The sequence below is a fragment of the Zingiber officinale genome, chromosome 1A (genome assembly GCF_018446385.1).
Source record: "Zingiber officinale cultivar Zhangliang chromosome 1A, Zo_v1.1, whole genome shotgun sequence".
NCBI lineage: Eukaryota > Viridiplantae > Streptophyta > Magnoliopsida > Zingiberales > Zingiberaceae > Zingiber > Zingiber officinale.
Window position 1 is genome coordinate 31,159,155 of NC_055987.1, and position 26,789 is coordinate 31,185,943.

The 26,789-nt window shown below is 41.8% G+C and overlaps 1 protein-coding gene across 1 annotated transcript; it reads left to right on the forward strand.

Annotated features, from left to right (window-relative positions):
- The first annotated feature begins 6,149 nt into the window (after positions 1 to 6,149).
- On the forward strand, positions 6,150 to 9,248 carry LOC121997267. Its single transcript, XM_042551596.1, has 3 exons — positions 6,150 to 7,234; positions 7,323 to 7,443; positions 7,491 to 9,248. The coding sequence occupies exons 1-3, from the start codon at positions 6,150 to 6,152 to the stop codon at positions 9,246 to 9,248; spliced, it is 2,964 nt and encodes a 987-aa protein (XP_042407530.1).
- Positions 9,249 to 26,789: the final 17,541 nt, after the last annotated feature.

Sequence of the window (26,789 nt, forward strand, 5' to 3'; positions counted from 1 at the left end):
GCTTGTTGGAGGTTGACATCTTGTCGAAGAAAACTAAGTCCACTCAGGCTTGGAAAAGAAAAGCCTCCGGCTCAGACAATTTCGGATAATAAAAGTAATGAAAATCCGGGGAGTGAGAGGAATGTCGTGCAGACAGAACAGGATCACTACCCCTCACAGCAGCCGAAAGGAGTTCAGCACTAGTTGATAAAAGGAGATACGAAAGTACTTACATACGACGAGAATGAAGGGGTGAATAGGAAATAGTAGACTGGCGGTAAATTGATCCCTAAAGAAACAAATGTAGCTGGGAGGTGGAGAATTTGACCGATCAGAAGGAGAGGGAAGAAAGTCTTGATAATTAGGAGGAAATTCAAAGGCGACAGTCAAGCTCTTAGCATCACCGGCGCCAAACCGGGACTCGATAGAGGTGTACCAGAGCCCAGGGATGCGGGCGGGAGGCTGTGAGGAACTCGCCATCACAAAAATAAGGGAGGGTGATGAGATGCGAAGGGAAGGAAGCCTACTGGCAGAATTATCACCGGAACACTAAGAGACGCCGAAAAACTCGAAGACGGGGACGTATAGAGGAAGAAAGCAAGGTGTGATTGGAAGGGAGCTTACTAGAGATCGTAGAAGGTTGTCGGAGAAAGGGGGCGATGGAGTAGATCGTGGTGTCACTGAGAAGCTTGCAAACGAAGACGACGCAGGGTAATGAAGAAGAAGCAGGCAATGTTTATAAACCTCGGGGTCGGTCGACCGGAGCCGTCCGATCTAGGTCTCAGAAACCCAGGTAAAGATTGGGTCATTGAATTTAAACCGCCAAACGTCACATCACCAACAGATATCTGCCTGTCACGTCAGGCGTGCGGCGACAGTGGGCATGACACGTGGCGTATCGCCACGGGCTGACATTTAATGAGGGTAATTAAAAGGCATGGGGGCACGCTCAGCTTTAATGCACAGAGATTTGTACGATTTCTCAGAAATCGGGGTAATGTAAGCTCGGATCACGCTTATCCAAAGAAGCCGTAGAAAAGATTTCCAAGTATGAATGCTCGTTGTTCCGATCGGCTTAAGGGAGCATACCTATGGCTGAACGACAAACTTCAACAAGTCGACCAGCAGAGAGCGGTCACACAGTCGACCGTTGCGTCACGTTCGCCCGATCAGAAATCAAGGAGTGATGAAGCCGATTGAATGACACGCTTCATAGATAATTGTCTAGTCAGTCGGACTTGCAGTATCCTTGGACTAGACTTTAGGTGGAGGCATGTGATGCGGTGGTAAGGAGGAGTCCTACCCCACAGGTGCCATGGTGGAGGTCAAAGTCAAGGCGGTCAACGCTCAATTAACATCAGTCGGTCGGGTAGAAATGCTCCGACCGGGAGGAAAGGATGCTCAATCTAACCCTGCCTCTGACTCGGACGTGCGCCGAACATTCGACGCTCAATGAAGTAGGAGATGTCAATCGGAGGAGAAAACGATGTGCAGAAGCCGATTCAAGAGGAGTAGGACTTGACATTGTCATAGCGGAACTTCGATCGAGCAGCTACCCCACTCGACCAGGCAGCAGGATACGACATTTGCAGAGCAGAACTCCGGCCGAGCGGCTACCCCGTTCGGCCAGGCGGCAGGACTCAACATTGACACATTGGATCTCCAGCCGAGCAGACGAGACACAAGGAACAGTGAGGGGACCTGCCGAGCGGCCAATCCAAGAAATAAACGGACTCACCAGAAGTGGATCGAACGGATGTTAACTCCAATTGTCGATCGGAGCTAAAGGGCCCGATCAACCACAAAGCCCATTTTAATAGATCTCTCGTCCAATCAGGGTTCAATAGAGAAAAAATGCCAGAGGGGCACAACTGACCAAGTGAGTGCCAGGCCGACCGGATCTCATGTCCGGTTGGGTAAGACATCACCTACCGAACCAAGGTACTACGAAGAAAAACAGCAGAGATCAACCGTGCAGGGGAGTCCCGGTCGAGCAGCTACCCCGCTCGACCGAACAGAGGGACCCTTCCCATATCTCTAAGTATTCCTTTGGGAGGCAATGCCGCTAACAACAGAGTATGATCAATAGCCAAATTATACGATGGAAGCTTTTACTGTCATGTCAAGGATTAGCATGCCTTGTTAAGATATGATATCAGAGATACTTTTCTGACATGTCCTTTCATAGGAAGGTTTAGAGAATGTCCTCACGTCTTGAGGAGTGTGCACGTCATCTACTATAGCACCATATAAAGGGGGTTCATGCATCGGTAGAGGTATATGCTATTCGTTATTTGCGCTTGTGTTTTTACTATTACTACATTGCTACATTGTTCTGCCTTCATTGTACAATTTCAGTGACTGATTTGAGCTTCAGATGGCCAATGCCGGGGACCCCTTCCCTGGTCCGACATTGACGTTTTGTGTGTTGCAGATCCAAGCAGAGTCTTCATGAGATCGAAGTGAAGCCTTTACGAGGTCAAAACAGGAGCCACATTCCTAGCTAGCCTTCTTCATCATTTTCAGACAAGATTATATTGGCGCTATATGTGGGAACATATCCTATATCTAAGATATGGAGATGGAGAGCATTGGATGACTCACGACGATGACGTTGATGAACGAGGAGTTGGATATGCTAATACAAGCCAAGAGGCCAAAATACTGGAGCAACAACAATAGGCGATGACTAAGCGATGCATAAATAAACCCGCGGTGTTAGCAGTGGGACAATAGGTCGGATATAGAGACCGAGCAGAGAATATATTTGTTCGAAGGTAGAATAAGAAGCCGACTGGCACATACAGGGAACCGCCAAATGTGTCGATCCCCTTTCATCGGGCGTTGTTCCATGCTCCTTCAGAGGAACAAGTCCGAGCGGACAAGAAGCAAAGATCATCTTCGGACGATGCACTCGTTCGGGATGTGCAAAAAGGAAAAGTACCAAGAACCAATGATTCACTCGAACGGATCAACCGACAATTCTCTCAGGGATCCTGGATGACTCACTACCCTGACATTATATTCCATTGATGATCGAGGAATATAATGGGACAACTAATCCAGAGGATCATCTAATCAGATTTGACAACACAACTACACTCCATCAGTACACTGATGGAGTGAAATGTTGAGTCTTCCTTACCACTCTCTATGGATCATTGTAATGGTGGTTCAAGCGACTGCTGATCAGATCAATCCACAGCTTTAAGGACTTCTGACCAGCATTCCTGCATCATTTTACCAGTAGTTATTGGTGTAGGTTACACTAATGGTCTAACTCAAATTTTGATGAATGACAAAGTAAGTTAAGTAAGATTTATTGTGATCTAACAGGTTAACTAAGTGTGCAGGAGAAGTCCAGATATGTCGACGAGCTGACCGAATATCAGGCAAGAACTCTAGCTCGGTCGACGGGCTGACTGGATATTTGGTACGAAGTCCAGCTAGGTCGATGAGCTGACTATATAGCTGACACGAAGTCCAACTAGGTCAACAGGTTGACCGGATAACTCGCATGAAGTTCAGCTAGGTTAACGGGCCAACCGGATAGCTAGCACGAAGTTCAGTTAGGTCGACAGGCTAACCGGATAGCTGACACGAAGTCCAGCTAGGTCAATGGGTTGACCGAATAGTTGGCACGAAGTCTAGACAGGTCGACGGGCTAACCGGATGTCTGGCAAAATAGTAAGTTAAGGTAAGTCACTAGAGGAGAGTGACTTGGTAAGGACGCATTCCCTGTTTGAGGGAACAGTAGGTGTCGGTCTAACTTAGAACCATTTCTAAAATTCAAGTTGAGATTTTGACTAGATTTTGATCTCAAGGAGACAGAATCTTGTTGGAACCTCAAGATTATTTTGGTGTGATCAACAAGTTAAGTTAGGTCCTGTGTGTTTTCAACCTTGTGTCTAAGTGTGCAGGAGCTTAGGAGCACAGGTAGTCGAGCGGAAGAAGCAGCTAGCAAGAAGGACTGCACGTGGTACATCCGAGGGACGAGGCACTGCGGAAGAGTACATTGGCAGATGAGAAGGAAGCACGCGACGATTCCGAGGGACGAGAAGCCGGAGCGGAAGCCTGCTCGAGAAGACCGGAAGTTGGGTTCAAGTGAGCCCTATTCCGGATGGAAGAGATCACCCAAGCGAGCGGAAGACTCGGTCTGAGGCGAACGGAGCCGGAGCAGAAGACTTGGGCTGGAAAAAGTCAACGGGGTTGACTTTCCCAACCGAGGCGCCTGAATTGTCTAGGGCGCCCGGAACAGTCCGGGGCGCCCGGAACCCCTCCGGGTGTTGATAAGCTATGAATTGACATATTAATTTTGGGTTAATATTTGGTGTTCTTTATATATTTGCACATGTTTAATTCCAATTTTGATTATATTTCCCCAAACAAGGTTTTTATGAGCTTTATGATGTTTTTCCATCTTATGCGTGATTTATTCCTCATTTTGTGAATTTGGTCTTGTTGGGTACACATGGACTCATGATTCAAGTGGAGGCTTAGTTCACTCAACCAAATGGAGTAGTGCAAGTCCACCTTTGGGCTCAATTAAACCTGGATTCCAATGGATTTCAAGGAGCTTAAACCCAAGCTAGATCACACATGAGCCTTACACTAACTTAGGGTTCAATGAGCCAAAACCCTAGGTATTTAAAGAACATTTTGGCACGGTGAACAGTGAGCTCGTGCTACTGTTCATCGTGCCAGTTTTCGTGACGGCGCGGTCGCGACTCCTCCCTTCTTCCAGAGCTTCGAACCAGCTTGTCTTCACCAGCGTCGAGTTCCTCAACATTCGACGATCAGATTCCGACCATCAGTTCTCATCAGCGAGTAGATTTGGCGAGCATGGTACTGTAGCTGTGGGCTGCGATTTTTAGCTCAGATCAGCGGTGTTCTTCTGGTCTGAGTTTCCATTCCATCACAGGATTATCGGCGGTGGTCCTCCGGTGATTCTGAGACCTTTTCCGACAGTTTTCCATCCATTTGAAGCCTTGGTCCAGTTCGTGACTCCAGTGCCAGCGAACCCAGCAGAGTGACACTTCAGAAACTAATCTCGCTGTATTTTTGTGAGTTGATACAAGTTAATCTGAGTTGTCTCGAGTTCAAGGACACCATCTGACTTCTTTTGGAGTGTTCTCTGTAGATCCTTGTGTGACGGCAAGGAGAAGACGAATTTGGTCCGAGATTTGGGTGTAGGGATGTTAGATTTTCTTTGCAGTTTGTTTATAGCTTAGGTTTCCTTGTTTACACACTTTTGTTTCTGAATCTGAAAGTTTATAGATTAGATTTATTTGCAGTTTTAATTGCTAAACGAATCTGTTCTTGCTTGTGTTCTGTTTTTGTATTCTTTTCTTCCTAGTTTTGTTTTCGTGTTCTGTTTAGCACAACAGGGTCTGCTATGTTTTAGTTTAAGCTATTCATTAGTTTATAAGTAAGTTTCATAAATGAGTAATTAATGTCTAGTGTGACTAGTTAGATGTGTGACAAGTTTTCGTTGAGTTCTGTTTTGCAATGTACAGAGCTGAAAATTCTGCATTTTGATTCTGCATTAGGTAAATTAAGTTAGCTAAGCAGATTTAGTTTTTTTTAATTGCTGGTAGCTTAAGATTAGTTTTCTAGTTTAATTTAGATGAATCCAGAATGTGCAGGTTTTAATAATTACAGCAGGTTGAGTTTCATTTAGTGTAAGTTTATTTCTGCAGACTTGCATTTTTGCAGTTTTATAGATCAGTGCAGAAATAGTTGAAGTTTTGTTTCTTTTGGTTCTTAGAATTAATTCTGCAGTAGGGTAATTGAAGTTCTTGAATTCATTTCTAGTTCTATGATTTTATTTTGAATACCAAATCCCCATTTTATAACTAGAAAACCCAAAAGGAGTGTTCTTAATCCAAGACAAGCTTGTTTCTAGCATAAACCTCGCAAATTTGACTCGACCCTTATACTAGAACATTTCTTTGTGTAGTTGTGGGTTTTCGATCATAATATTAATTTGGGAGTTTATTTGTGACATCAATTTGAGAGCTTACCAAATTTTGGCGCCGTCGCCGGGGAGCTTTAAACTTTGCTAGAATTGTTTGTTTGTTTTGGATTGTGAATAATTTTCTCAGCTTTAGTTTGCTGATTTTTCTGATTTTATTGAATATCTACTGAATTTTGATTGTTTATTGGCTTGCATGACTAGGTCTTCCTTTGCAACATTGCTTGAACTTGACCCGGAGATTGAGAGAACCTTTTGGGCTTTAAGGAGACAAGCTAGGTCAGCAGCAACTTGTGAGAGTAGAATTTCAGAGATGGATAATCAGATAACAGAAGGGGATCGAACTATGAAAGAGCTTGCAGCACCAGATGTGGCTTATAAGTACTCATGCATCACTTATCCAGATTTGGCAGGAGATTTTGAACTTAGATCAGGACTTATTCATCTGCTTCCCAAATTTCAAGGCTTATCAGGAGAGGATCCCAACCGCCATCTACATGAATTCCATGTGGTTTGTTCCACCATGAAGCCACAAGGGATTTCAGAAGAAGACATTAAGTTGAGGGCTTTTCCATTCTCTTTGACGGGAGCAGCTAAAGACTGGTTATATTGCCTGCCAGCTGGATACATTGCGAGTTGGATTGATATGAAGAGAGCCTTTTTGGAGAAATTTTTCCCAGCTTTTAGGACTGCAACTATCAGGAAGAGCATTTGTGGTATTCAACAAGTAGTGGGAGAGACTCTTTATGATTATTGGGAGAGATTCAAGAAGCTGTGTTCGAGTTGTCCACAACATCAAATTAGTGACCAACTCCTTGTTCAATATTTTTATGAGGGTTTACTTCCCATGGATAGGAGCATGATAGATGCAGCAGCTGGAGGAGCCTTGGTGAATAAGACTCCAAATCAAGCAAGAGAGCTAATTTCAAATATGGCGGAAAACTCACAACAATTTGGGAGTAGAGCTCTTGGTACTAGAGTGGTTAATGAAACTCATTTAGTTTCAACTGAGCAACAAGAAATTAGGAACAATTTGCAAGAATTGACATCTCTAGTGAAGCAAATGGCATTGCAAAATTTGAGTCATGTTTCAAATTTTCCTTTACCAATGATGAAGTTGTGTGGAATTTGTTCAAGCCAAGATCACTCTTCGGATCATTGTCCTAATCTACATCAAGATGAATCAGTTGCAGCCATTTCAAGACCTCAATTTCAGCAACACAAATACGATCCCAACTCTTCAACTTACAATCCTGGATGGAGGGATCATCCAAATTTGAGGTATGGGAATGCATTTTATCAGCAACAACCACAAGGGCAAATTCATTAGCCATATTACCAGAATTCACAGAATCAGCATCATTACCAGAATCATCCAGCAAGTCATTCTCAGCAATTTCAGCAATATCAGCAGCCTCAATTTCAGCAAAATTTCAGCCAAAATCAGTAATTTCAACCATTCCAGAATTTCCAGCATTCAAATACTGCAAGTCAGCCACAGTTTCAGAATTTACAGAATCAGCACACACATTTCCAGCATGTTCAACAACCTGTGCAGAATTTCCAGCAGCCAAGTAGTACAAATCAGCACCAATCTCAGCTTGCACTGCCTTCTTCTACAAGCCCAAGATCAATGCAACCTCAGCAGAATTTTAGCAGCTCAAAAATTGAGGATTTGATGCAGCAAGTGCTACAACAGCAACAACAAATGATGCAACAGCAGCAACATCAGCAGAGGACTGATACAACATTGCAAAACTTTGAAAGGCAGATTGGGCAGCTTGCTAGCAACATTAATCAGATGCAAAATCAAGGATCTGGGCAATTACCTTCACAACCGACTCCAAATCCTAAAGGAAATGTGAGTGCATTAACTCTTCGAAGTGGTAAAACAATTTCAGACCCAAATTCGAATTTTTCAGCTAGATCACAGCAAGGCATATCCAGGACAGCTTCAGATTTGACTCAACAGAAATTCCAGAATTTTCCAGCAAATTCAGAGCAACCAGATTCTGCACAGCATGGGATTACTGGAGCTGATCAGCAACATTTCAATCAACCTGCAACTTCAGATTATGATCAAATTGATGGAGCAGATTTTGGCTTGGATTTTACTCCAACAACAGCTCCAAATTCAACTCAAAATTCAGCACAGAACCTGGGAAATTCTGGGCAGAATCTGGACAGAACTTTTAACCAGCAAGAAGCCGAGCATTCCACTCCATTACCTTTCCCTCAAAGAAGTGTACAACCAAGAAAAGAAATGGAGGAAGAAAAGGCTAGGGAATATCAAGAATTGGTGAAATTATTCAACAAGGTTGAAGTGAATGTGCCTTTGCTTACCATGATTAAGCAAATTCCAAAATATGCCAAATTCCTAAAGGATCTTTGTGTTCACAAAAAGAAATTAAAGGGGAATGAATTGATAAGTATGGGAAAGAATGTCTCAGCATTACTTCAGCCAGTTCCTCAGAAGTGTGAAGATCCAGGAGTTTTCACCGTGCCTTGTGTTATAGGAGATTGTATTTTTGAGGGTGCTATGTTAGATCTTGGAGCTTCTATTAATGTGATGCCTAAATCAGTTTTTCAATCATTAAGAATTGGACCTTTGCATCCTACAGGTGTAGTGATTCAGTTGGCCAATAGAAGTCAAGCACACCCAGCTGGAGTGATAGAAGATGTATTGGTAAATGTGAGGGAGTTAATTTTTCCTGCAGATTTTTACATCTTAGACATGGAGGGTGATGTGCTTGCAAACAGGGCTCCGCTTATTCTTGGACGTCCATTCTTGAAGACTGCTAGAACGAAGATTGATGTGCATGCTGGAACTCTTTCTACGGAGATAGGAGACACAGTGGTTAGATTCAGCATTTTTGAGGCGATGAAGGATCCTAGAGAGGATCATTCTATTCTTAGCGTGGATATCTCAGAGGAGTTGGATGGCATGGAGTTCTTATCAGATATTGATTCAGACTTAGAGGTTTCTGATTTTGGTCAAGAGAATGAATTTGTTTCTTTGTTGGAGGATATTTTAGAGGTGGAAGAAAGTGGTAGTTCAAGTGAATGCGTAGGGGATTGCTTAGGAGAAGCATTACCCCTAGGATCGCTCAGAGAGGAAGAGGTATGCGTAGGGGATTGCTTAGGAGAAGCTCTACCCCTAGGATCACCTACAGTTGACCCGACACAGGAGGAATTGAAGCCATTGCCTCAGCATTTGAAGTATGCCTATTTGGGAGAGAATCAGCAGCTACCTGTCATCATAGCTCAGAATTTGGAATCGGATCAGGAGGAATGATTGTTAGAGATTCTGAGACAGCATAAAAAGGTCATTGGATGGACTCTGACAGATATTCCTGGGATCCGTCCTTCCATTTGTATGCATAGGATCTATTTAGAGGAGGATGTGAGGCCAGTGAGACAGCCACAGAGACGGCTAAACCCATTGATTTTGGATGTTGTAAAGAAGGAGGTGACTAGACTCTTACATGCTGGCATTATTTATCCGATTTCTGACAGTAAATGGGTCAGTCCCATCCATGTGGTTCCGAAGAAGTTAGGGGTGACAATGGTAGCTAATGAAGAGAATGAACTGGTGCCCACGAGAGTGAAGAATTCCTGGAGAGTATGTGTGGACTATAGGAAGCTGAACCAAGCAAGCCGAAAGGATCATTATCCACTTCCTTTTATTGATCAGATGTTAGAGCGGCTGGCAGGTAAATCCCATTATTGTTTTCTTGATGGGTACACTGGTTATTTTCAGATTTGCATCGACCCAGAGGACCAGGAGAAGACTACCTTCACCTGCCCTTTCGGTACATTCACATATCGTAGGATGCCATTTGGATTGTGCAACGCTCCAGGTACTTTTCAACGATGCATGGTGAGTATTTTTGGTGATTTATTAGAGCATTGCATGGAAGTATTCATGGATGATTTTTCTATTTATGGCTCTTCTTTTGTTGCATGTTTGGAAAACTTGTCTCGAGTTTTGAGTAGATGTATCGACACGGATTTGGTTTTAAATTTTGAAAAGTGTCATTTTATGGTAGAGCATGGCATTGTTTTAGGTCATATAGTCTCTAGGAAGGGCATTGAAGTAGATCCTGCTAAAGTTAGCGCTATATCTTCTTTATCTTACCCCGCATGCGTGCGGGAGGTGCGAGCTTTTCTTGGTCATGCAGGATTCTATAGGAGATTTATTAGAGACTTCAGTAAGATTGCTCTACCATTATTTCAGCTACTTCAGAAGGATGTCATGTTTGATTTCGATCAGGGGTGCAGAGAGGCTTTTGACAGATTGAAGGAGGCTCTTACTTCAGCACCGATTATCAGACCCCCAGACTGGTCCTTACCTTTCGAGTTGATGTGTGATGCTTCAAATTATGCAGTGGGAGCTGTACTAGCACAGAGAGTGGATGGAGCACCACATGTTATTTGCTATGCTTCCAAGACTTTGGACTCAGCTCAAGCAAACTACACAACAACAGAAAAAGAGCTTCTTTCTATTGTTTTTGCTTTAGATAAATTCAGATCATATCTTCTTTGTTCTCATGTGATTATTTTTTCTGATCATGCAGCTTTGAAGTATCTCCTCAAGAAGCCTGATGCAAAGCCTAGATTAATCAGATGGATGCTTCTGCTTCAAGAATTCGACGTAGAGATACGTGATAGGAGCGGGAAGGAGAACTTGGTTGCCGATCACTTGAGCAGGATTGAAGGAGACTTGGACCATTCGGCCATCGATGATGATTTCAGGGATGAGCAGCTTCTACAGCTGCAGGGTGGGTCTCCATGGTATGCGGATCTAGTGAATTTCTTAGTTGCACATGTTTATCCCAAACAATTTTCAAAAGCTCAAAAAGATAAATTAAAAAGTGATTCAAAATTCTATGTTTGGGATGATCCTTATTTGTGGAAATTTTGTAGTGATCAGATCATTAGGAGATGCATACCTGACTCTGAGTTTCAGTCTGTACTTACTTTTTGTCATTCTTTTGAGTGTGGAGGACATTTTGGACCACAAAGAACTGCTAGGAAAATATTAGAATGTGGTTTGTATTGGCCTACCCTTTTTCGTGATGCTTATGCTTTTTATCTATCATGTGATAGGTGTCAACGAACTGGGAATATAGGACTTAGAAATGAAATGCCTCAACAATTCATATTATTTTGTGAGATTTTTGATGTTTGGGGTATTGACTTTATGGGTCCATTTCCTGCCTCTTTTGGTTTTGTTTACATTTTATTGGCAGTTGATTATGTTTCCAAATGGGTGGAGGTCATTCCCACTCGGACTGATGACTCTTCTGTTGTTGTTAGTTTTGTCAAGTCTAACATATTTTGCAGGTTTGGAGTACCCAGGGCGATCATAAGTGATCAAGGGTCTCATTTTTGTAACAGACACATGAAGACTTTGCTACATAAGTACGGGGTTACACATAAAGTTTCTACATCCTATCACCCGCAAACAAATGGGCAAGCAGAAGTGTCTAACAGGGAGGTGAAAACAATTCTTGAAAAGACTGTGAGACCAGATAGGAAGGATTGGAGCAAAAGACTTGAAGATGCACTATGGGCTTATAGGACCGCTTTCAAGACCCCTATAGGAATGTCTCCATACATGATTGTGTATGGAAAAGCTTGCCATTTACCCGTAGAGATTGAGCATAGGGCGTATTGGGCAGTTAAAGCATGCAATCTTGATAGTGATACGGTTGGAGAAGAAAGAAAATTGCAACTGCAAGAACCTGAAGAGATTAGATTGGAAGCCTTTGAGAACTCATGGATTTACAAAGAAAAGGCCAAGAGATTTCATGACAAACAAATTGAAGTGAAAGAGTTTCAAATTGGTGACAAAGTACTTCTATATCGATCTCGTCTCAAATTGATTAAAGGTAAGTTGAGATCTAGATGGGAAGGACCTTATTGTGTTACTAATGTTTTCTTTTATGGAGTGGTTGAGATTCAGGATATGTCTACTGGCCGGATTTTTAAAGTTAATGGACAAAGGCTTAAAAAGTTTCATGAAGAAGTGAAGGGCTTGGTGGTGGAGGAAATAGAACATGTTGATGCTATCTACCCGAGTTAGAGGGGAGTTTCACTTTATCTTTTGTTTCTTTGCAAATTAATAAATTTTAGGTATAGGTAGTTTTCTTATTTGTTTAGGTAAAATTTCGGTTTCATTTAGAAATTTTCTTGCATAAATAAATTTTGAGTTACATTAGTAGTTTTTATTTTTGCATAGTTATAGTTTTGGAATTTAGGTTTTATGATAGTTACCATTTCTTTGAGTTTGTTAGCCTTTGTTTTAGGAATAAATGGTACTTCTTTCTTTTGACATTTCTTTGTATCATTTTTGGGGATTTGAAAAGGAATGTTAAATTTGATTATCAAGTTTAAAGACTATATTGCATGAATGAACTCTAGGATTGCAAGAGGTTGATACTAGTGATGGATTCTTGATTGATGAAATGGTATGATAACTTTTATTTACCTAGTGAGGTTTGAGCCTATTTGAGTGATGCACTTGTAGCTTATTTCACTCTAGAACTTGCTTTAAATCTATTTAATACCACTAGAACAATATTAAGTCATTTTCATGAAGGTTACTCCATTGTCACATTGCCCTCACCTATTTTTGCTATTTCTCTTGTCATAAATCATCATATCTTTATTCTTTTCTCATGTTTTATTTCTTTGGATGTGGTTATCTTGGATGATATGTGATGATTTTATTTTGGACGGGACGGACAAAAGAGTAAGTGTGGGGGAGGTGTGTAATTGAAAATTGAGTTCTTTTGTTTTGGTGGAGAATGTTTTGATTGAGAAAATGAATTCTGCAGAATTAAGTAGTTTAGTGGATGAAAATTGCTGTGTGTTATTGTGCCAATTTTTGATACATTTGAGTGTTTGATGAAGTATTAAATCAGATTTGAATTATGGAAGATGTGGAAGACTGTAGAATTCAAGTTAGTGCTGAAACGTTGTATCAAGTTTTGTATCAAAATCAGAATGCAAGATTTAAAGTGAAGAAAGTTTAGTTGGAATTTGAGAAGATGTGGTAACAAATGGTATGCAGGAATTTGGTGTATTTAACAGTGAGGTAAAAATGCAAATGCAGAATTCAGAAAATTCTGAAATTTCAGCAACCTTGAAGTGATGTTATTGGAGATAATTGTTGAAGCTTGAATTAAGTCAACTGTAATCTCAGATGAAGATATCAAGAGTTCAAACCTGAAATTCAGAATTCTGTGTGAGGTTTGAGTGAGTTGAAAGCTTGCAAAGCTAGGAATTTTGGAATCAATGGAGTATTAAGAATTTAGCAATGGACTCAAGGGAAGAGTAAAAGAAGACAATGATAGCTCTCAAATTGGGAAGTGCAACTCAATTCAAAGAAGAACAAGTGAAAATTAAAAGGAATGGATTGCTAAAATGACATGAATGAGTATAGTGTAGAAAATCAGAAGATGCAGTTTTGCAGAAAATGGAAAATCAGAAGATGCAGTTTTGCAGTTTTGTGCCAATTTAGAATGATAATTGCGATGAGCCAGAGCTGCTGGAAAATAGAAGACCTTTGGATATGCATTGTAAAGGTTCTGAAGAGGCAAGATGAAGAAGTGTTGAAAAATTTTAAGGCTTAACAGGGGCAAGTTGGTACACAGTGCAGCATTGAAGATAAAACTGAAATCAGCAATGCGAAATGGAATTCAAAGTTTTATCTTCATGAAAATTTTAAACCCATATGTAAATTTAGTATTGATAATTGGAGGCCCTTCTTCTTGAGAGTTTTACAAAACTTTTGGATAAAGAATTTGATACCAAATGGAGAGGCACAGATGGAGTTGAAGGCTGGACTTAATATGCAGTTTGAATATCAGATTGTAAAGGGCAGTAGGGAATGCAAAATCTAAGCTGAAATTCTCGTGCCAATGTAGGTGAAGAGGTTAAGAATTACTGCCTGTCAACTGTAGAAGAGGATTTAAATTGAACATCTGCAAAAGAAATTGCATCCGGATCTGCTGACTAAAGGCAGATTAGTTTGTGTCAAAGATAATCTGCTGAATTGAGCCAAGTTTCCTTGCTATCCAGATCTGAAGTGAATGGAATTTGAGTTATCTTGATTCATTGCTAAATGTGATGTCTTCCAAGGTTTACTAGCTGGGGAGAATTGGCTGAAATGTATTGGAACGAAAAATAGCAAATTAAGGAACAGATTCATAATCTTGCTGTGCAGAAGCTAAAAAAAATAATATCAGAACTTAGACATTTCTGATCATAAATGTTGAACTCGGAGCATGTGATGAATCAAATCAAAGAATTTCAGATTCAATTGGGAATTTTGAAGAAGGTGCAGCTAAGAATTGGCAAAAACAGAGTTTAGTTTCTATTTTCAGATTCTGAAACTTGAGGATGAGAAACTATATAATCTGCACTAGAAATGAGTGGAGTTAAAGGTAGAGTGCAGGTTGGTGTGCTTACAAAGCTAAATCTATATAAAAAAAAAACAGTGGGAAGAAGAAATGCAGAAATTCATGTTTGGTCAAAATTGAACATCACATAGCATTCTAGTTCCATGTCTTCCACCTTGAGTTGAACTTTATCTTTTATTTACTCCATTAGCAGTAATTCTTTCATTTACATCTGATTTCGATCTATTTCCCAATGGTGGTAAATTTTCATGATTTTGCCTCTTAATATCTGTGATGGAGGTAGAAATTTAGATGAGAAGCAAGCTTATGGTAGTGAATTAGCTATGAGATGCTTGAGTGCCCTCCACCTTTGCAAGATTTGAGATTAATAGAGAGCCACCTCAAATTACCTTGGGAGAATTAGAAATGTTATCATTTTCACTTTATTCCTGATGGATGAAATTTACTAAGTATCGAACCAAGGTGAAAATAGAGGTCATGAATGTATGAGTCTATGAAACTTGATACTTACTTGTAACTTCCTTTTACTTTCTTTCAGATATGATCAAGAATAGTTAGGAGAAGGAGGTACTATCTTAGTTGATATTTTAGTTGGCTCACTTGCACGAGGCGTGCAAGAATAAGTGTGGGGGATTTGATAAGCTATGAATTGACATATTAATTTTGGGTTAATATTTGGTGTTCTTTATATATTTGCACATGTTTAATTCCAATTTTGATTATATTTCCCCAAACAAGGTTTTTATGAGCTTTATGATGTTTTTCCATCTTATGCGTGATTTATTCCTCATTTTGTGAATTTGGTCTTGTAGGGTACACATGGACTCATGATTCAAGTGGTGACTTAGTTCACTCAACCAAATGGAGTAGTGCAAGGGCACCTTTGGGCTCAATTAAACCTGGATTCCAATGGATTTCAAGGAGCTTAAACCCAAGCTAGATCACACATGAGCCTTACACTAACTTAGGGTTCAATGAGCCAAAACCCTAGGTATTTAAAGAACATTTTGGCACGGTGAACAGTGGGCTCGCGCTACTGTTCATCATGCCAGTTTTCATGACGGCGCGGTTGCGACGCCTCCCTTCTTCCAGAGCTTCGAACCAGCTTGTCTTCACCAACGTGGAGTTCCTCAACCTACGACGATCATATTCCGACCATCAGTTCTCATCAGCGAGTGGATTTGGCGAGCATGGTACTATAGCTGTGGGCTGCGATTTTCAGCTCAGATCAGCGGTGTTCTTCTGGTCTGAATTTCCATTCCATCACAGGATTATCGGCGGTGGTCCTCCGGTGATTCTGAGCCCTTTTCCAACAGTTTTCCATCCATTTCAAGCCTTCGTCCAGTTCGTGACTCCAGTGCCAGCGAACCCAGCAGAGTGACACTTCAGAAACTAATCTCGCTGTATTTTTGTGAGTTGATACAAGTTAATCTGAGTTGTCTCGAGTTCAAGGACACCATCTGACTTCTTTTGGAGTGTTCTCTGTAGATCCTTGTGTGACGGCAAGGAGAAGACGAATTTGGTCCGAGATTTGGGTGTAGGGATGTTAGATTTTCTTTGCAGTTTGTTTCTAGCTTAGGTTTCCTTGTTTACACACTTTTGTTTCTGAATCTGAAAGTTTATAGATTAGATTTATTTGCAGTTTTAATTGCTAAACGAATCTGTTCTTGCTTGTGTTCTGTTTTTGTATTCTTTTCTTCCTAGTTTTGTTTTCGTGTTCTGTTTAGCACAACAGGGTCTGCTGTGTTTTAGTTTAAGCTATTCATTAGTTTATAAGTAAGTTTCATAAATGAGTAATTAATGTCTAGTGTGACTAGTTAGATGTGTGACAAGTTTTCATTGAGTTCTGTTTTGCAATGTACAGAGCTGAAAATTTTGCATTTTGATTCTGCATTAGGTAAATTAGGTTAGCTAAGCAGATTTAGTTTTTTTAATTGCTGGTAGCTTAAGATTAGTTTTCTAGTTTAATTTAGATGAATCCAGAATGTGCAGGTTTTAATAATTACAGCAGGTTGAGTTTCATTTAGTGTAAGTTTATTTCTGCAGACTTGCATTTTTGCAGTTTTATAGATCAGTGCAGAAATAGTTGAAGTTTTGTTTCTTTTGGTTCTTAGAATTAATTCTGCAGTAGGGTAATTGAAGTTCTTGAATTCATTTCCAGTTCTATGATTTTATTTTGAATACCAAATCCCCATTTTATAACTAGAAAACCCAAAAAGAGTGTTCTTAATCCAAGACAAGCTTGTTTCTAGCATAAACCTCGCAAATTCGACTCGACCCTTATACTAGAACATTTCTTTGTGTAGTTGTGGGTTTTCGATCATAATATTAATTTGGGAGTTTATTTGTGACATCAATTTGAGAGCTTACCAGGCGTCCGAACCAAAAATATACCCAGATCTCGGTCAAACTGAGATCTATGCGTTGGGGATAAAGTTTTATCCCCCCAGGCACCCGGAACCCCTTCGGGGTGCCCCGACCAAGGCTGTAAATACAACCTTGGTCTAGAATCTTTTCATCAACTCAAAAATTGTGTATTCCAACACTTGTGTGCTTCTAGTTGTAGTTTAGCTTCTATTTCTCTGTACGTTATTGCTATAAGAGGCTTCTCCGCCTGAAGGAATACTAGTGCGATATTTTCCTTAGATTAACAACTTCTCCGGTTGAAACCAAGTCAAATCTTTATGAGCCTCATCTTTTACTTTCTGCTTAGTTTTTATGCAAGTGTTAGTTTAAGAAAAGTCGAGAAGGGTTTTCATGTTTTTATTTTTCAGGCTATTCAACCCCCCTTCTAGCCGGCCGCAGCGGTCCAACAAATCTAACTACTACTCTACTTGTTATACATTGTACTAACTTTATTTTGTAGGGTAGTATAATTTTTATTTGCCTCAGAGTAACCTTTTCTTATAGGAAAACAGTTTGCTGGAAAAGGTGGTCCAGGCGCCCAGAAGGGATCTGGGCACCCGGAGTGGTCCGAGCGCTCGGAACTGGTCTGGGCACCCGGAACTAGTCCGGGTGCCCGGAATGGCCGAAGCTTATCTGCTTGCCAGCTTGGAGCGCGCTAATTGGTTGGCTGATGTCATGGTCCAGGCGCTTGGGACTGCCTATATAAGCAGCCTTCCACCAGGAGCACAACACATAACTTGAATTTACGATTGCTTTCTTGCGCGCTGCTCCAAAGACATTCCTGTGACTCCATGACGCGACTCTGGCGATCGAGTAACACTACTCTAATGACCGAGCAACACAACTCCAACAACAGAGTGATGTGACTCCAAGAACTGAAAGCACAACCTTCCAGAACTCTAGAGGTCGTTCGTATATTGTTATTTATTGCACTTAATTTATAAATCCATTATATCCGTCTTTGTAAAGATTTGCGAACTGATAGTGAATTGCCCATCGAAAGCATTCTCACGTGTGGGCCTTGGAGTAGGAGTCGACGAAAGCTCCGAACCAAGTAAAACTTGGTGTGTTAGCATTGCTTTTCATTTTCTTTTTCGCTACGTACTTTGATTCAGTTCTAATTTTCGAAGATCGCTATTCATCCCTCTTTAGCGCTCTTTTTGATCCAACAGTAGTCACTGCTATCAAAAGACGAGCGTTAATTTGTTCGCAGTGAAGCAAGGGCCTAAGGAGTTGTTGAGGGCCTACATCAAGTCGTTCAACCAGGTGATCATGGATATCACATCAGTCACCCGAGAGGTATTAGTGAATGTCTTCTCGTAGGGGCTAACCAAAGGGGAATTCTTTCACTCACTCATTCGGAGGCCACCAAAAGATTTTGATCACCTGCTCATGCACACCACCGAGTACATAAACGTGGAGGAGACTCAAGCGACACGAAGAAAGGAAGTATCTGCTAAGCAGACTGCTCCTCTTGAACCGCGGCAAGCTAATAATCATTAGCCACCAAAGGGCCCTCGATCGGTGACAGCACAACTGCACCAGGAGCCTTGAACTCATGCCGTGTAACATTTAGTAGCAGACCAGCCAAAAGCTGCAAGAGGCAGGTCGTGGATCCTATTGTTTTGCTCCTTCATCAATCGACGATGCAGATAACATAGGATTGCTACGACCTGAGACTAGTCACAAGTCAACTAGTTCCTTTAGGATACCATCGTCGCTCACCAACTCCCGATTGACGTCATCGACACCGGTCGGATGGGCAAAGGGAAGAAGAGAGACCGGCGGACGAACAACGCCATCGCCAGCCTCAGCGAAGGGGAAACACAAGTCCTGCCCGAGCTTCTGCTTAATGGACTAGACCCTCGTCTTGGGAGGAGGAAAACCGAAGCAACGCCACATGGGGTGAAATAGGAATGATCATCAGGGGGCCAACCGACAGTGATTCCAATCGAGCAAAGAAGTCACATGCCTGACGATTGGAGATACATGTTGTGGGATGCAGCAAAGAGAAGGTCGAGGGACCAGAGATTAGTTTTGGCCCTCGGGACCTAGAGGAAGTGAAGATCCCTCATGATAACGCCTTGATCATCCGAGCGATAATAGTTAATTATACTATTTATCGAACTTTTATGGATACAGGCAGCTCGATGAATATCATCTTCAAGAAGGCGTTCGACCAGCTGCAGATCAACTGGAGTGAATTGCAGCCCATGATGACCCCACTGTATGGGTTTACGGGCAATGAAGTATTGCCGATCGGCCAGACCCACCTGGCCATATCGCTCAGAGAGGAGCCTATTAAGAGGACAAGGACCACAGACTTTATCGAGGTTGATGCGCTATACGCCTACAACGTAATATTGGGTCGATTGACCCTAAATGAGTTCCTCGTTATAGTGTCCACCTTCTGCCAGAAGATCAAGTTTTCGGTCGATAATGCGGTTGGAGAAGTCAAGAGCGATCAATTGGCCACTCAACGATACTATGTCAAGATGGTCAAGTCAGAGGCTAAAGTCGCATAGAAGACCCAACATTTAGAGGTGAACACCATCATGGAGGAACTGCCTGCACTAGTTTATGATAAAAAGGAGGAAGTTCGGATCCACCCCAGCCAGTTGAAAGCCACAACATTCATCGCCACCGACCTAACAGACGAAAAGAAGGCAGAGTTGGTCGCCTGCCTTAGGTGAAACCATGATGTGTTTGCCTGGTTGACACACGAGTTCCCGGGCATCTCACCGAGCGTGATTTAGCACGAGCTTCATGTTCGATCAGACGCTCAGCCGGTGAAATAGAGGAAAAGGGACTTCAGCTTAAAGCAGAATCAGATAATCCGAACGGAGATAGAAATATTGTTGGAGGCCAGTCACATCCGCGAGGTATAATTTCTGAGCTGGCTGGCCAACATCGTGCTGGTCTCCAAGCCGGGCAACAAGTGGCGAGTCTGTATCGACTTCTATGATTTAAATAAAGCCTCTCCAAAGGACTTCTTACCTCGACCTTGAATAGATCAAATGGTAGACTCCACGGTGGGTTGTGAGCTGATCTGCATGCTTGATGCATACCAGGGCTACCATCAAGTGCCACTCGTCAAGAAAGACCAAGATAAGGTCAGCTTTATTACGGTCGATGTGACCTACTACTACAATGTTATGTCATTCAAATTGAAGAATATCGATGCCATTTTTCAAAGATTGATGAACAAGGTGTCCTTATGATAGATCGGCTTAAATATGGAGGTATATGTTGATAATAGACTAATAAAATTACTCTGAGCCACTAACTTATGCACAAATATCGAAGAAACCTGCCGCACTTTGAGGGCGTATGGAATTAAGCTAAACCTACGCAAGTGTCTGTTCAGAGCAAAGAGTGGTCGATTCCTGGGGTACATAGTAATCAAGCCTGGAATAGAAGTAAATCCAAGTAAGGCGAAGGAGCTACAGGACATGCCCCCGCCCCGCTACTTGAAGAAGGCCCAACGGCTGACCGGACGGATCACGGCGTTGTCGAGATTCATCTCCAAATTGTCCGACCAGAGTTACCTATTTTTTAAGATCCTATGACGCACGACGAAATTCCAGTTGGACTTAGAATGTGACAAGGCCTTAGAGGAACTCAAAAAATATCTTACCTCCCTACTTGTACTAGCAAAGCCCAATGTCGGAGGGTCACTCTGGATTTATTTGTTATCCATAGAGCATGTTGTTGGTTTGACATTAGTGTGGCAGAATGACTCTGAACAATAGCAGTGTACTTTTTTAGCTATATATTGAAAGATGCAGAATCCTACTATACTAGTCTTGAAAAATTGGTATATACCTTAGTACTCGCCGCTCAGAGGTTTCGTCTGTATTTTCTGTCACATCCCATCGTGATGATGGCTAACAGTGGACTGAGGAGAGTCCTCCTTAACCCAGAAGTATCTAGGCGGTTGATCAAATGGACCATCAAGCTGAGCGAGTTTAACATACAGTATCAATCGAGGACGACAATTAAGGGCCAAGTCTTAACTGATTTTGTCACTAAGGTTCAGAACGCCGAGCCGGGTGTGACTTAGAAAATATATGTGGACGGTTCATCCACTCGACAAGGCAGTAGAATCAGCATCCTTTTAATATCGTTGCATGAGGATATCATGCATTTGTCCATACGGTTGGATTATTAGGTGACAGATAATGAGGTAGAATATGAAGCCTTGATACTTGACTTGTAGACAGCTCAGCATGTGGGAGCCACAAGAGTCCTTATTCATTCAAATTCTCAGTTGACAGTTCAATAGCTATTGGAGGTGTTTGAAATAAATAACACCCGGCTCAGGCTATATGCCGAAGCTTTTGAGAAATTGAAGACAAGTTTCCAATAAGTGATCATATAGAAGATCCCTTGATCGGACAACCAATATACGGACGAGCTAGCTAAGTTAGTTTTTTTTATCTCCAATCATCATGGATAAGTCGATCGAACATGTCTTGTTAGTGGTACACATCAATCGGACAGCTGGAATGACCTTCTTGAGTGACTAGAGGGCGTTGTTGATAGAGTTATTCTGATCGGGCTCTACACCTGCCAACCGGGAGGAAGCTCGATTGTTAAAAATTAGGCTAGGCAGTTCACCCTAATTAGAGACCAGTTATATAAAAGAGCTTTCTCGAGGTCACTTCTCAAGTGCGTCGGAACGGAGGACATTGAGTACATTTTGCAAGAGGTTCATCAAGACTCATGCGGTAGTCATTCGGGCAGCAGATCACTTGCCCATAAGATTTTGCTAGCCAGGTACTTCTGGCCCACATTACAAGACAACGCTGCTGGGATTGTTGTCACTTGTTTGTCATGCCAGAAGTATTATAACATCCCGCACCGACCTATCGAAGAGATGAAAGCATTCACGGTGTCTTATCTATTCGACCAGTGGGGCATGGATATCATTGTTCCGTTTCCACTGGTGACAGATCAGAGAATATTTCTACTCGTGGCAGTTGATTATTTTTCAAAATAGATGGAGGTCGAGCCACTAGCCAAGATAACCTAGCATATGGTTATCAAATTTATATTGAAAAACATCTGTGTATGTTTGACATCTCTCGCCGGCTCATCTCAGACAACGAGAGATAGTTTGTAGGGAGAAAGCTTAAAGAGTGGTGTGAGGGCTATGACATTGCACAAGCTTTCACTTCAGTGGCTTATCCGCAAAGAAAAGGCCAGGCAGAAGTCACCAATAGGGAAATACTTAGAGGGCTTCGAGTTTGGCTCAACCACGCTAGGCAACTGGGTCAATGAACTCCCTAGTGTATTATGAGCTCATCGCACCACACTAAGAGAGGCTACCGACATAATCCCATTCCATCTGGTGTACGGGGGTGAAGTAGTAATTCTAGTGGAAGTTGGAGTGGAGTTCGACTAGGTGCAACTCTACGATGAGGAAAATGTCGATCGGAGGCTCATGGAGCTCAACTTAATAGATGAAGTGCTAGATAAGACCATTGTTTGGCTGATGGCATACTGGCAGCGCATGAAGCAAAGCTACAATCGGAGGGTGATCCCAAGGTCATTCCAGGTCAGTGACTTGGTATGCAAGAGAGTGAAGCCGATCGGTGACATCACTAAGCTAAAAGCCCCATGGGGAGGGCCCTACAAGTTATTCAGAAGCTCCAATCAGGAGCTTACTATTTACAAGACGGAGACGAGAGAAAGCTCGAGCGACCTTGGAGTGCAAACCACCTCCAACCCTATTGGTCAGGGTGAGAGGTGCATGATTAAATTTAGATGCACTTGTGTAAACATATATCGTGTAAGTGCAAGGAAATGATAAATAAAAATCCCAAGTGTCACAGACTTGCACCGATCGACCAAGTTAAAAGTCGAGCAGCGACTATAAACCCTTGAGTCTATGAAACAACAGTCGAGCGGTGACTATAAACCCTTGAGTCTACGAAACAACAGTCGAGCAACGACTATAAATCCTTGAGTCTACGAAATAATAGTCAAGTGGTGACTATAAATCCTTGAGTCTACGCCAAATATAGTCGAGCGGCGACTATAAACCCTTGAGTCTATAAAATAACAATCAAACGGTGACTATAAACCCTTGAGTATACGAAACAATAGTTGAGTGGTGACTATAAATCCTTGAGTCTAAGCTAAATAAAGTCGAGTGACAACTATAAGCACAAGAGTCGACGAATTCCACAATCGAGCGATGACTATAAACCTAAGAGTATACGCCAAATAAAGTCGAGCGACGACTATAAACCCAAGAGTCGACAAATTCAACAACCGAGTGTCGGCTATAAACCCGAGAGTCTATGCTAAATAAAGGCGATCGACGACTATAAACCCAAGAGTCAACGAATTCAACAGTCGAGCGGTGGCTATAAACCCGAGAGTCTATATCAAATAAAGTTGAGCAGTGACTATAAACCCAAGAGTCGACGAAGTCAACAGCCGAGCAGTGACTATAAACTCTGGAGTCGAGCGATGACTTTAAACCCAAAAGTCAGCGATAATAGTCGAACGACTACTATAAACTCAAAAGAAAGTTATTGGATAGTCGAGCGACGATTGTGAACCTCAGTTCTATTGTAGATTGGTAGATAAGATTTTAGATTAGAAAGGTAAAGAGGTCGTTTGACCTACACTAAAATGACCAGTCAGACATCTCAGTGATTAGTTACATAGAAGAGCAGAAGCACAAGGATTCACACTTAGAACATTTCTACGAGTATTACAAGACTGTAAGACAGTAAATCGGACAGTCTTATGGAGGCGAGCGGGAATGCATGGAAGGATACTTGCAACATTTAACATAAGTTGAAAAGCGTCAAACAAGCACGCGTTCGTTGACGCTTAGAAAATTTTACAAACTGGAAAAGGGAGTACAAAAGGCGGCCTGAAAAACTAAAAAGAAGGTTATTCGAGATAGTTGAGCACATCGTCTAATAGAGACTCGGTGAACTTCTCCCTGTTTATGATCTTCTTGGTCAGCATGGGAGAGAGATAGCCACCATCCTTTAGCTGTTGAAGAGTCGCATTAATGCCATAGTTAAAGAGATGAAGAGCATGATCGGTGAGTCTATCACAGAATGGAGATAGTTGTGCTTGAAAACTTCAAGCCATCCGAGCTCTTCCTCTTGGTACATCTTGAAACCCACTTGGGACACCTCCAATTCAGCTTTCAGCGAAGCTAGCTTGACATCTTTGGCGTTGAGCTGGAGCTTCATAGCTGCTTGCTCCGTGGATTGGCTATCCCGTTTGGTCGCTAGAGTAGCCTTCGCCTCCTTCAGATTTTGGGCAAAGACCCGAGTCTCTTTATTCTTAATGTCTAAGTCCTCGATGGCTCGGAGCTTCCTGGTGTTGGTGGAGTTGATCTTAGATTCAAAACTATTGGCCTGCTTGGTGAGTCACTCGATCTATAGGGCTTGATCATTATTCTTGCCCCTTTCTACATTGAGTGCCCATTCAAAGCCCATCAACTGCTTAGATCTCCTTTCCAGGTCAACCTTCAACTGAGCCACCTCTATAGTCAGCTGCTCAAAATGATCCCAGGAGGCCTTTGATGGGCCGCTCGAAGCACGCAACTGGCGCACTCGATCTGTTTAAATTTCCCTATACAAAAATTGTACAAGAACGGAACTTTTCCTAGCAACCCATATTTTTGATCAGATATGTGTTTGATCAATCAAGCAAGTTCTTAACGGATCAACGCACACCTTGATCGAAGTACAAGATCGCTGGCATCTTGTGTTGGTTTTCAAGATCGATACAAAGAAAACTAAACTAATTACGCAGTGGAATTAAAGAACTAGTTGTACCTTTCTTCGTAGCTAAAGACCTCTTGATCTTCTGCCGTATTCCTCTCCTCTTCTTGGACGTCGTGTGGGCGACGATCTACCAAGACAAAACCACCCTCCTTCTCTTCTCGGTTTCCAAACTGCCGACTACAAAAGGAGGCTCTAGGATGGGACACCTTCTAATCTTCTTCCTTCTCTTCCTCTTCTTCAAGCCGCCGCCCACCAAGGGAGAAGGGTGACGACCCTTAGCAATAGGTGAAGGGGTGCCGACCCTTAGCAGTAGGTGAAGGGGTGTCGTCCCTAAGCAAGAAGGAAGGGGGGAGGGGCACCGGGCACAAGGAGGGAGGAGATGAGGGGCGTCGGCTACAAGGAGGGAGGAGATGAGGGGCGCCGGCCACAAGGGGAAGGATGTGTGCCGCTAGCCTTAGGAGGAGAGAAGAGAATTGTGAAAAATTAGGTTTTAGGGGGCACCACCTACTCCTTTTATAACCTTTGCCGTCGATTACAAAGAAAGAAAAATAATAGAATTCTATTTAGAAAATATCTCCCTTTTTATAACCAAGTTAAATCAAACCAAGTTAAACCAAACCCAGTTATGGATGGGTGGATGCTAGGGGTGAGCAAAAATTCGAAAAAATCGAATTAACCGAACCGAACCAACCGAATTTAGAAATTCGGTTCGGTTAATTCGATTTTCGGTTTTTTTAAAAAAATTCGGTTCAGTTTTTGATTAATTCGGTTCGGTTTCAATTTTGAATTTTGTAATTCGGTTAAACCGAATAAGAATATTATTTTAATTAATTTTTATTTTAAAATATAATTAATTAAATAAAATCTTTATTTTTAAAGGAAAATCGAATAGGGTTTTAAAATTCGGTTAATTCGGTCAATTCGGTCGAAAACCGAATTAACCGATATTTTATCAGTTCGGTCGGTTCGGTTTCATAGGGAAATTCGGTCGGTTCGGTTAGTTGAAAAGAAATTCGGTTTATTCGATTTTTGGTTTATTCGGTTCGGTCGGTTCGGTTTTGACCGAATGCTCACCCCTAGTGGATGCGGGACTTTATATAAAGGCTACAACAGGGACCTAAAGGAGGAATTGGTTTAGGCCTCCTGATGGACTTGGGCTTCTTGTGTTCGGCCCGAACATCCAACCCAAGTCCATCAATAATAACTCATACCACTAAAGGGTTATTATTGAACTACCGCACCAATCCCATATTATAATATAAGCTCCTTCTTATCATGAGTGTGTTAAACTCCCTGTGTTTAAGATATCGTATGTTCGTTAATTAAATGAGTTACTGACAACTCAATTAATTAACATCTAATTCCAAGAGTAGTACATTTTGAGCCATTGGATTAGAAGATGAAATGGTGGAGACTCTTGGTATTCCATGGGATGGCTATAAATATCATTTGGATGATATTTTTCTTAAGATTTTCATCACTTTAAGAAGGTGAAAGGTCTCTTTTGCTTCTTCTTCTTCCTCCTTCCCATCTTGGCCGAAACACACTTGTAGGTTGCTAGCACAACCTTGTGTGTTCTTCTCCATCTTGTTGAGTTTGTGAGACAAACGAAGGCAAGGCTTGTTCGTGTGGATACCGTAGAGGCGCGAACGCTTGATTGTGCTGTGATCCAAGTTGTCGGGAGATCGTGAGCACGCTTCAAAGGTATAACTCTATCATGTCTTTAGATCTAACTTAGTATATGATTATGTTTCCCTTCGCATGGATCTTCTGGAGGGAATAAGTTTTTTCCGCTGCATGTTTGCGTGTTTAGCAACCTATTCCCTTACAGGTATCAGAGCCACTTGCGAAGGGATATGCTAAGTTATTAGAATTTTTATATATGATATAGAAATTGCATGATAGGGTTTTCTATGATTGGCAAAATTGTGAGTTTCGGCCACACTTGACTCTTGACCAGATTATGGGTCTCGGCCAGACTATGAGTCTTGGCTGATTCGGAGTTTCGGCCAAATCTTGAGTCATGGTTGAAAGTTGGTGTTTGACCGCCGTGGCGTTGCGACTCATAATTAGTTGCTCCAATCATAGTAAATTTTATGTCATTAGTATATTGTGAATATAAATGACATGGTGCATGGTTATGACCCTTTGGCCCCAATGTGATTGGATGTGTATAATGTTGTAATTCATAATACGGCCTGCGTGTCGTGCCTTCATCCCCTTTTATTCTTTTTGTAA